The sequence below is a fragment of the Epinephelus lanceolatus genome, chromosome 16 (assembly GCF_041903045.1).
Source record: "Epinephelus lanceolatus isolate andai-2023 chromosome 16, ASM4190304v1, whole genome shotgun sequence".
NCBI lineage: Eukaryota > Metazoa > Chordata > Actinopteri > Perciformes > Serranidae > Epinephelus > Epinephelus lanceolatus.
The window spans coordinates 19,246,896-19,259,433 of NC_135749.1; the positions used below are offsets into that span (position 1 = coordinate 19,246,896).

General features: G+C 41.6%; 1 protein-coding gene across 2 annotated transcripts in view; it reads left to right on the plus strand.

The window, feature by feature from the left end:
- The window catches only part of atxn1a (ataxin 1a), a 121,533-nt gene extending 116,870 nt beyond the window's left edge, over positions 1-4,663 (plus strand). For both annotated transcript variants that reach the window (XM_033636572.2, XM_033636573.2), the window contains one exon: positions 3,930-4,663. In XM_033636572.2, coding sequence (XP_033492463.2) covers positions 3,930-4,523 — 594 coding nt within the window. In that variant the 3' untranslated portion in view covers positions 4,524-4,663. The remainder of the gene's footprint in view (positions 1-3,929) is intronic.
- The last annotated feature ends 7,875 nt before the right edge of the window (positions 4,664-12,538 follow it).

The window sequence follows — 12,538 nt, forward strand, 5'->3', positions numbered from 1 at the left end:
TAGACCCCCATGTTAAACTGCCCAACTTTACAGCAGAAATGATGTTGATTTGTTTACAGCCTGTTAGAAAAATTGATTTTAGCGTGTATAGCTAATTTTCCCATTCGTGACGACTGTGTTTTGGCACAGTTTAGGGCGTGGTCACTTGGAGTGACAGACTTTCTGCTGGGCGTCCCCTCGGGCTCTCAGTCAGATCCACCCCTCACTCCTCCCCAGCCTCACCCTCTCTTTCAATATGGTCACCTCTGGCTCCAAAAAGCTAAACTTGAGGCTTCAGAACAGGAGTTCGCAAACCAGTGGGTGACACATCACAGTGGCTACATCCATTATTTTTATACAGTCTATGGATAGTACATGTCATTTCTTTTAAGCTTTAGAGGGGCTAGTAGCTAGTAGTAGTGGTTTATTTTAATGTTAAAATGCTAAACTATGCTAATCAGCTCTCACTGCTGTCTCCATTGTTTACACACAGACATGAGATTGGTATTGATCTTCTCAACTGACTCTTGGCAAGAAAGTTAAACTATTCCTTCAATGCTTGTTCTTGATGTGATTTTACAGGATAACAGTTTATGACATAATTATGACTTGTGCTAAAAGCTTTGGTCATCCTAAAAGCTCAGTGAAACCACAGAAAATGAATTTGATTAATAGTTTAACTCTTATATCGTAACTGATGTTTTTATGTTAAGTCCAGCACATTGCTAAGCTAATCAGCCCAGCTGTAGTTTGCCTCTGTGAATATGAAAGACGACTTCTAACAGGATCTGTAAAAAGGCTTTAATGCAAGCTGGTGTTATTAATGTTAAATGACAGGTGTTGAGCTGCTCCCTTATTAATGACTCCATTATGGTGAATCTCACAGGACTCTGTGCTTCCCTCTGTAATTACGTTCAATGTAGAAGAATGACAGTCATGTGGCAAGCATGTTCTGATTATGAGCTTTAGAAGAGTTCAAACAGTCAAGTGTTGGAATCTAGTATTCAGTAAAGCCAGGAACATGAATACACTTACTGTATTTGCTACCAGGTTTCTACTGCCACATGTAATACCATGCTGTAGTACTCTGAGAGGTTCGATAGGTCACAAACAACTCTCACTCTTTTATAACTTTGATCTCTCAGTAATCTCTTAACATCTAATACAACGCCTCGATTTATCTCTCTATTTCCTGTCTCTGGTTATTCCCAACTCCTTCAAACACACACACACACATATACACGCACACACACACACACACACACACACACACACACACACACACACGCCCTTCTCACTGTCTTTGAGGGTGTGCGTTAAAGCCAGTTAATCTATTTCATCTGTCCACGCTGTGACTCGTCCACCCACACAGCACATCTCTAACCATCTCTCCCGCCCCCGGCTGCTCTTTGATACTGTACCCCACAAAAGCTGACAATCTTTCAAAGACTTATCTTTCTCTCTTGTTCTCCATCAGTGGCTCTTCTTACTTTTTTTTTCCTCCCTGAGAGGTGGTAGCAGCTTTGAGTCCACACTCAGAGGACTTACTCTGAGAAGTCAAAAATTATATAATACAGGAGGGAAAATATTGCCTGACGTTTGCTTTGAGAGGGTGTTTGATACATCTTACGCTTGTATCGTTCTTGACATTGTTCTCTTTCATGTTCACTTCCTCACTCCCCTTTTTGTTCAACCCACCCTCCCTCTGTAAACTCGCCTTTTCATCTCCATCTCAGTAACTTCCTCCACTCCCACCTTCTCATTCTCTCTACAATATTTCAGTGCTTCCTTCTTTTCATCTTCTTTCTCCGCAGGTTTATTTTCTCCCCACTCTGCCCCTCATATCTCAAAGCATCCCCTGCTTCTATCTGTCATCTGTTCATTCTGTCATACATACAAATCATAACACAGACCCAATCAGTGCTAAAGGTACACAATTTATGCCAGAATTCAAACAGAAGACTTTCAGCTTCTTGAACATAAATCCGTCCTCTTCATTGTGTAATGGACCAAAAGATTTCACTTTTCGGTTGGTATTTTTCTCCTGAAATATTTTACCCATCTGCTTACATTTCCTTCCTGAATGCATTTATATTCTACCGCTATGCCAACATTATCCAGCTGTGCCTCTAACAAACCAATCAGAGTAATTACATAATAGTCTTGCTGCGTTTAAGGACAGCATGTCCCAATAGTTTTCTTTCATTCAGCTAAAATTAGACAAAATTAAAGTCCTTGTAGTTTTCAACAAGCAGCCATCTCTCTGTCTGTGTTGGAAAAAAAAAAGTGATGATAGATGGTGAATAGTTACTGTCAGCCGAAGATGATCAAACCAACCCACACAGTCCTGATGAAAGTGTTTCCTAAATTTAGATGTGACTGTGGCTTATCTTGTCATAACTATTTTGGAAAATTCTATGGATTTTGAAAGTTTTAAAAACGCAGACAAGATTTTGTATTACAGCTGCAACAATTAGTTGATCAAGTTAGTTCAGGGGTGTCAAACTCATTTTAGTTCATGGGCCACATACTGTCCAGTTTGATCTTAAGTGGGCCGAACCTGTAAAACCATTGCAAAATAACCTTTAAACAACAAGACCTCCAACATTTTCCCTCTCTTTTAGTTTAAAGAACACATACATTCTGTAAATATTCATCCATTTACAAAACAGAGGATGAACAGTCTGAGATGTCTTTGAAAAATAATATGTCTCAGTTTTTCTCACATTCAGTCAGTCTACTACTCACTGTCATTACATGTGCATTTTTCAATACATCTCAACTCCTGTGTACTAATGCTGGCATCACCACACCAAACTAAAGTGGAGGCTATTGAAGAAGCATCTCCTGCCTTAAACCATTTACAAATCTAAAGTTTTGTTCGTACTTCAGCAACAAGGTTCCACCAGTTCTGTTTTAAGATAGAAGTCTGGTTCTTTTGTACTGAAGTTGATGCTTGACAACATTATGCACAATGTTCAGTATTTGGAACTGTAAATACAATGCGTGTTTATTGTTTTGTTAGAGAACTGTATTCTGCCTCTGAAGCAGAATTTTACATTAAGTAGGCTACTCGCTGTTTAACTTGCTCCTGAATCCTGGCACTTCTTAGCCTTCACACACCGGCTTGCTCTCTGCTTGTACATACCGGCTCCCGTAGCAGCTCTTTTTTTCTGCTCCTCTGGCAGCTCGACTCCTCTCCTCATCATGGATGCAAAGAGAACTTGTTGAGGTCGAGCTAAATGACCTCCAGTCCTGGCATTATTAAGACCATGGCCAAAAAGATATTGCCTGGCGAGTCATAGCACTGGACATTGGCACTTCAGAAATCAACTTTTATTAATGGTGTCCACACATATTTTAAGCTTATGCAGAGGTGGAAGAGGTACAGATCTTTAAGTAAAAGTAGTAATAACTTTGTCTGGTGGTCTGTTAACAAGCTGTAACGTGACATGTCCGGTGTACGCTGGGGGTGGTACTTGATGCGCATCACATGACACACATGTTTTCAGCTTTAGGTTTGCAAAGTCATCCAGTGGGCCCAGATTAGACCCTTTGGTGAGCCAGTTCTAGCCCGTGGGCTGTATGTTTGACACCCCTGGATCAGTTGATAGACAGAAAATGAATTGGCAATTGTTCTGATCATGGAATAATCATCGCAGTAATTTTTAACGCAAAATTACCAAACATTTGCTGGTTTCATGCTTCTTAAATGTGAGAATTTGATGCTTCTTTTTGTCACATGAAAATAAACTGAATAGGTTTAGATTTATGAACTGTTGGTTGAATAAAACCTACCATGGGGCATGTTTCACTATTTTCTGACATGTTAATGACAATTCCAAAAAATAGTGAAGATTAATCGATGAAAATAATCATTAGTTGGAGGCCTAGTTTGTTTTAAAGTGTTTTAGTGTTGATGTGTCTTTCCACCACTCCCTCTCCTCCAGGTGAGTGTGGAGGTCTTGGTGGAGTACCCCTTCTTCGTCTTTGGCCAAGGCTGGTCTTCATGCTGCCCCGACCGGACCACCCAGCTTCTGGAGCTGCCTTGCACCAAGCTCTCTGTGGGTGATGTTTGTATTTCACTCACCCTCAAGAACCTGAGGAACGGATCCCTGAAGAAGACTCAGCCCCTGGAGCTGGCCACCCCTGCCTCCAGCCACGGGCACCTCAAACCCCCCAGAGCTGTCTCAGATGCTCCCCAAAGCTGCAGTGGAGGAGGCTCCAGGCACAGCGAGCGGGAGAATGGCATCAGCCAGCGAGGGAGGGACAGAAGTGGGAATGGGAGTGGAGAGGGCACCAATGTGGAAAATGGGGATCTCATGTTTGGGGAAGGAGGGTCAATTTCGAAAGGTCAGATTGCCAGCGGCGCAGAAGCTGGCTCCATTAAGCCGTCAGGAGGCAGGAAGCGGAGATGGTCTGCCCCTGAGGGTCGAAAAGTAGAAAAATCAGAAGAGGAGCCGCCCTTGACCCTGCCCAAACCTTCCTTCATCCCTCATGAGGTGAAAGTCAGCATCGAGGGAAGGTCAAATATTGGCAAGTGAAGGCTAGCAGGTTAAATAACTTTGGGATTTGGAAAAAAACATAAAAGGAGTCTACAAAAAAAACACGATTGCCCACATTAATGTTTCATTTGTCATGGTTTTAAAGTTTTGTTTTCCGTTTTTATTTTTCTATCTTGAAAACTGTACTGTAGAGGTAAATTCACCCTACATGGTATCACCTTATGTTAAGTCCGTATAGTTAATAACACTTTTTTTTTTTTATAGATGGATTTGATATCACACAAGCAATCAGTGCCGTTTTGGTGGTTTTCATGAGATGACTTATGGTGAGGGATTTGCGAGGCGTGCTAAATGTTTATTGGTGGCTGTGTGGCACACAGGAGCAACGCTTGATGGCTCTTCTTGGCTGGCTACACATTATGTAAATTTCAAATTGAATTAGCTCACAGTTTGCCTCTTGGCAGAGATATCACGCCCTGTGCACTGCTAGTGAGGCTGGCTGGATGAAAACACTTTCCCACCACCTCTTGGCGTGCCAGCGGTTTTACACTGGGCCACAGGAGTCATATAATGTCAGCTGATCCTAAGCATGAAGGATTTATGGGGGAAATTTTTCAGTTTCTAAATGAGAGTGTGAGTTGGACAGGCATCTTAAACGCACCATGTGTTTTCACAGTGTTAACAGGGTGTGCCAGACCTGACCAGTGATGTCATCAGGTGGTGCCAGTGTGCCACACAAAAGAGAGGGAGCAACACTTACTCTGTTCAGTTTGATGACAGTGGAGTCTTTACTTTCACCTTGAGCATTTTCATTTGAATTTTTATTTTTTTTTCATAAACCCTTCATCTTCTGTCTCACCAGATCGTTGTTTTCAATGATTGTCAACAACCTTAATCAGGGGTCATTTAGTCCTAGGTGGAACCTAGGTGGGTCAATGTTAATGTACAAATGTGAGATACCCTAACCTAATACATACAAGTGCAAACACACTGGGTTGGTGAACCTTACTTCGAGAAAATGTTAAGAGGAAGACTGCATACAGTCCTCATTGTTTTTTGATGAATTACTTTATATTTTTTTACGGAGAAAGGCTGTGTGAGAGGAACCGAGAGAATCTGCACGTCAGTTCTGAGAGGGTCAGGATGTTTCAAAGCACTTAATACACCTGTCACACTCACCATACAGCCGACAAAATTTTTGTTGTCTCTTTATTTACGCAGTACTGTATGTTTTTAGATTTTTTTTTTTTTATTTAGATGAGGGTAGAAAGTAGCTACAGCACTTTGGAAAGGTAAAGCTTTTGGAAAAGTGAAGGGGTGGTCTGGTAATGTGGGAGCGGATGTGCCATGGAATCACAAAGAAAGGGATGATTTTGACAGGTATTGGAGAACAATTCCAGTTAGTAGATGGTTTAAGAAACATTTATGATGACAAAAGGAATTGGAAATATGACGGGTTTTCAGCATGTGTGCTTGTACTGCCAGCCAGCCATGCAAAAGTTCGGGGAAAGTATTGGAATGTGTTTTGAAAGTTTGGGATCTGGCATAAGAATTAATAAGAAACAGGCTTTTGAAATATCCCAGTGATGTTCTGTACAAGACTGAGAGCATCGATTAGAAGCTCACGCCACATCATTTTGAAGGGTGTCATATATTTGTAATCTGTGTGTGTGTGTGTGTGTGCTAGAGTGTGCATGATGCTGGTCTGTGTCTGTCTGTACATGCACATGCTTACACAAACACAGAACAGTACAGACCATCCCTGAAACCTATAATATGTACTGTATTTAGATGGATGCAGATACTTTGTGGTGCATATTGTCCCTACTGCAAAGACACTAGTTGACTGACATTGGATTGATGCACACTGCTAACAGTACAGTTGTAGAGAGTGCTCTGTGGTGTGTTTGTGTACGTGTGTGAGTTTGTGTGAGTGTGAGTGTATGTATACTGTGTATAGGAAAAGGTTATACTCATTTGATATATAGAAAATGCTAAATGTCCAGTGTTTCTACTTGGAGTCGTACTTAAGAGAATCTTGCAATTTGCACATCAGGAGGAGGGAGAAAGGTGGAGACGTGATTTTTTTTTTAAAACCGCCCTGTCCTGAAACGAGCCCTAGACCACGTGACACACTGGAGGAGACCAGGGTTTTTGTTCCTCAACAGGCACTTGTCACATTGTAGAGGAAAAGTTTCTACATCGACGCAGTTAAGGTCAAATTACATTTGAGGTTTTACAAACGTAACCAGAGCTGTAAACCAGAATTTTAACACGTGCCTGCCTACTGAATTTACTGACTTTTAGTTAAAGATATACAATTAGTAGTGTATCTGAAGGAAATTTTAGACGTTTATGTCCACTGTTCCTGCTGTTGAAACCAGGGTGTAGGGACTAGGGTTCAGTTTGAACAAGGCCTGTGCTTTTAGCCAGCTGAAACCCTAATCTGCTAATATGCAGCAGTTACCTCAACAGATATGCCTGCTTGGTTGGCCTGACATTTAGAGTTTTGTAAGCAGCTGACTCAGTAGCTGAACATCCTCATAGGCTCTCTTTGGTCCGTGAAACCCAAGTTCTGGTCTTTTTCTGAGCTCGGTTTTTGAGGTGTAATGTGAAGTGTGTTTTACGGCTGACCCGAATGCTTTGAAGTTTCAATCGTAATAGTTTTGTGACTGACTCGCTCTCGTCTAACATCAATCACCAGCAGTCCAGCACCACTGAAACTGAGACAGTTAAACCTCTTGTGACACACTGACAGATAAACTTGCAAGATGTCAAACATGTCAAGTGTCTGGAATAGTTTTAAAATTTGTGACGATGACCCCAGTGCGCCCACTGGAAAAGCATAAATAACAGTTCAGCCATTTTGCAAAATGTGGCTTGCTGTCACGTTAATTTAGGTGCACTGACTGATGTCCATAGTTCCTTTTACAGTGCCTGTTCAAGGTGGGCATATTGCCCCATTATTTTGCCTTGCAGTTCTGTTTAAAAGGTACCATCGCAGAATAGGGCGACAGAGTTGTCTCACCTCTGAGCCGGGAATGGAGGTAGTAACAGTGCCGAAACAATGTCTGTATAAAAGGGACAGTCAGCAGGATGGGATCATGGGTGACACAGGTGTAACATTTTGACGATTTGTTGCGTGTGCAACCCACTGTGGGAGATTTAAAAAGTAGCAGTTAGCGGCCAACTCAAAGAAGAAGAACAGTTGCAGGAAATGTCCGCAAATTGGGAAAATAGTGAAGTCCGGGAGCTCCTTAACCTCCGAGATCAGCTGCCATACAACAGGGACAGTAAATTAGAATTAGATTATTATTGCCATGTTATGCCATTGTTATTGTTTATAAAGCACTGCTGACGCATATGTTATATGTCACACTAGAGACCGACGCTGATGTGTTACGTGTCACACCTGTCACTTCTCTTGTGATTCTGCGATTGCAGCATGCTGCCTAAAATCACACGGGAACGGAATGATGCCGCTATCATATGGTTCTGTGTATAAATTCAAAGGCGGTGTAAAGAAGGGACTTCATAACAGCCCTATATTGCGATCTCTGTGTAAAATAGACTCTTGTCTTTCACCCCCTCCCGGCAGGCATATCTGTTGAGATTTTCACTCAGCGTCTGTATTGAGGTGTTATTATACAGCAGAGATAGTTTTTAGTTGGCATCGTCTCTTAGAAGTGAATCAATTGTATTTTCATCCCACTGATAATATTTAGGTTTAGCCGTGTGAGACAAAGCTGTTTCAGCTGGTCGGAGTTTACCAGGGTAATGGCAGGATGGATGTGTGCTCAGATGGATGACGAATGGATGGATTGATGGTTGAGTAAATGGGCAGATGGATGGTGATGGTGATGGTGAGTGAATGAGTAGACCCCATATGAGATTTGAAAATGCTTTATTTTTTATAATAAAACAGGGTTCTCAGATCAACACCACCACAGTAGTACATTTTCATTTCTTCCTTTTCCTATTGAAACATCATCATCATTAGAAATAGTCGTATGCGTGCATGTTTTGCAATCTGTGTGTGTGGCTGTGAGTTTTATAAATGTATGTGCATGTCCATTTTTTTTTTTTGTCCAACCCCTCTTCCCAACAAATGAAAAAGCAGAACCACAACATCGAAACGAACTTGTCAGCCACTCAGACCATCAAAACGTTTACTGTCAGTCAGGTTAAAAACACTTCTTAGCCAAAGCCAAGTAATGCGGATGTTGCTTTGGTCACTTTAGAAAGCAATAGTATGACAATATTCAGGCACTCTCCTCATGTATGAGTGGAACACACACACACACACGCACACACATCATTCCACTCAAATTCTCTGCAATAAACATTTAATAATAATAATCTTGCATTACAACCAAAACAATTCCTCCTTTCCTCCCATAGAGAAAATAGTCTCGCCATAACTGAAAAATGTTTTTAGAAGCTAATTTACCTGAACACAACTCGCTTCAGTTAGCACTATTCCCCTTGTCATAAAATACATTTAAATCTTAGGAAATTGCAGTGGCAACAATAGTTGCTAGCTTTTCAGGGAAGTGTCTCATATATGCAGTAACTGACCCCCAAAACCTCCGCTGTCCCAGCTGGTCAGAGTCATAATCTCTGTCGTCACGCAGCAGGTGAGCATTACGCCACACGCAGCTGACATTAACCAGCAGATGTTTTGACTCCGCCCAGGTTTGCCTCGTTGCCACGACTCCCGTAGTGACCTCGTTAACTTTGTTTCAGGTACCCAATCATAGCCAGCCAGCCTCACTCCTCCTCCTGAGGCAAAGCAATCAATTAACCCTCAACAACCGTTAGCTACCTTTCAGTGTGGCCTGGCCGGGACATAGCAGGGCTGGCCTGGGCTGCCTGTTCCCCTCCTAACATCACCTTTTTGATATTCGGTCTCCTTTCCAGCTTATAAAGGTCATTGTGTTTATACTTCAGTGGAAATGCATGCTTAGTAATAGACTATGAAACAAAGCAATCTGAAATGTAGACACATTCTGAATGCAGGAGAGGGAACAGCACGTCACAGCAAGGTTTCAACATTTTTTGAGGGTTTGGTGTAGTTTTTAATTTTGTTCACATAATCCCAAGTTTGACCTTTTTATCCCCTTGAAATGTACCACAATGTGCAATACTTACATTTTGTTTCCAACCCTTTTGCTGTGCCAAGTGTATGTAGCATAGTCCTACTCCAGTGTCTCATCCATGTTGATGGCTTGTGTATTTTACTGTCTGTTGATGTGTGTGTGTGTCACATCTGTAAAACAAGAGTCAGGATGTTTGTGAAGAGAAACAAACCTTTCTTTCCCCCTTTTGTCCTCGTGGCCTTCCTAAATTTGAACGTGTGTTTGGTGTGTGTGTGTGTGTGTCTGCACCATGTCTCATGTGTGTAGTATGCGTGCTTACGTACACCTGGTGTTCCGATGTGTGCAAGCGGGTTAGGGTTTGAGTGTATGCGTGTGTGTAACGGAGTGTTTCCTCCTCTAATCGTCTGTGAGATCGTAAACCCTGACCCTCGATGGTTCACGGTGAGACCCACAGAAAAAAAAAAGAAACCTCATTGCTTAGTGGGGACCACTTTTTTTTTAAAAAAAAGAAAAAAAAGAAAAAGGACAAAAAAAAAACAACCAACCAACAGAGATGCACATGTAAGTAGATGTAAAAGACTTGATAATGTTTCAGCACTTTCTAATCCTAGGACGGGCTTGGTCTAACCCCTCTGTCTCAGACCGATACCTTCCCTAGGGGCAACATTCATTCAAAACAGACAGAGAGAATGAGAATGAAAAGAAGGGGTGAATAAGGATGAAAAGAGAGATGGCTCAGTTTAAGTTTTTGCACATCACCTTGCCGTAACCTTGTGTTTATCTGTCTGTGCTCCATCTCGCTTGGCGCCCGGCGCGTTCTTGGGTCCAACGGGCCGAGGTGTTAGGTGGTTCCTTGGTTCTTTTCTACTAGGAAAACCTTTTCTCATGGAATGCATCCCTTCTTTTGTTGTGTTCGGGTTTGTTTGGAATCTTTTCCGCCCTACTCCGACCACGCTGTGCTGTTAATTAGGTTGTCTTTAGTTCACATTTTAAAAATCTAATTTGGCAGACGTGTTTGTAAGGCACAGCTGGGTTTGGTCGTGCGGTGTGAAAACGGTGCGTACAAACCTTTTGCTTTGTTTGCATTATCTTTGGTGCAGGAGCTTTTTCTGTGTTTTTGGTCTCCTTGTAGCACTCAATATAAATGTCAGGGGACTGAAAACTATGTAGAGAATGTGTCATTGTTGAGTTTTTATGACAAGCTTCCTCACTGGAGGAACACTGCTAATGTCGTCTTTTTTTTTTTCTTTTTTAATTGGCTTCTTGCACAATTTTACAAATAAAATGAATGTTGGTGTGTGAGCTTTGACTTTTCGATCAGAAAAAAAGGCATGTGTGCTCTTTGTTTCTTGATGTTTGTACTTTCATTTTGCAAAAAGGATGTGTTTTTGGCACTTTGTTGTGTTTTAAAAGTGAACAGAATTCGATCAGGATTCCTTTTTTTTTTTTTTCATTCTTTTTTTTTTTTTTTGTATGACGTCTCGTCAATGTCCATAGCGCTGGATAACCAACTCAGGCAGAAAGAAAAAAAAAACTTGTAGAGGCCCACTTAACAGTTTAGTTTCACCCCAATCAATTTACATAGTGGGCTGTTTCATATGGGTTATAAGATATGTAAATTTATTACATATAATTTGATATGATTAACAAATGTCATTATTGACAATTAACTATGAATTATTATTATGATATTATGTGTATTATGCTGGAGATGGCTTGGATTACTCTTCAGTGTACTGAACGTCTTTGTTCTGCCTCTGTGCAAGGCAACAAACACTTCAGCAGGGGACAGGCTGTACGGTTCATGACCTCTGACCCTGCCCACTGCCACGGAGGGGGGCGGAGCTTATCTGTCAGCTGTGGCTCAGTTGATTCCTCCCCCTGTTCTGAACACTCAGCCCTGAGGCTAGCAACCAGTCTGTCTAGATGTTTCTCTGCTAACCTGCGACACCAAGTACTGAACTGAAATTTTTTGGCCCACGAGACGGTAGCAGAGAACCGGACATCAGCACAGACCGGCCCGGACAGTCTGGCCTGCAGGGGGCCGCAGCAGTTCCCAGCCAACTTGTTTGTACTATATTGTACTCACCAAGTCCCTGTGTCTCACCACCCTTTTCCTCTATAGAAATGGAGAAACCCTGTTGGTGTATGTATTTGACATCTGTACAAATGCACCTCTTTGAAAAAGAAAATGAAACCTTGACATATCTGGAATAAATGGGCAACTTGTGTCTTTATTTGAAAAGCAACACCATAAGAACACCCTCACACAACACCACAGTTTGATACAGAAACCTATTTCTCTGGGCAGCTGTAATAATTGTCCTTCATTGGTTTGGCTTGGTGCTGAAATTGAGCAGAAAATAGCCTCCTCTAGTGGACACTAGGCTGCATGACATCCTTATTACTTGTCACAACCAAGTCACCAATTACTGTTGAATATCAGTGGCCGTATCCACAAAGCTTCCTAGTACAAAGAGTTGCTCCTAGTGACGAAATTCAAAGAAAATTCTCAGAATTGTGATGTTTTCTTAGAATTTCCCCTTAAAGAAAGTTATTCACAGAGCAGCCCTTAAAGGAGCTCCTAAGATGAAAACTGTTAGTAGAGAGGAGGATGTTTAAGAGGCTTAAGAGTTTCTTAATCAGAGGGGAAAATGGCAGAAAGATAAAGAGGTTGGAAAAATATTGTCCAAATACAGGATGTGAGTAAATGAAATGCTACAGATTAGATCATGCAGGGATAATATGTGTGGTTGATGTCATTAGGGATACGCACACATTTCCAACCTCACGCTATAACACCAGAAATAAAGTCATCAACACTGAGATATTTGGAAAACTGATAAAATGCAGCAGTTCAGAAGTGATAACTTGGTTCTGTCTCAACCTTTACACTAACAATGACAACACTTTCACAGTCAGCAGTTCATGTCATTTCCACTGGGTGTCCACACC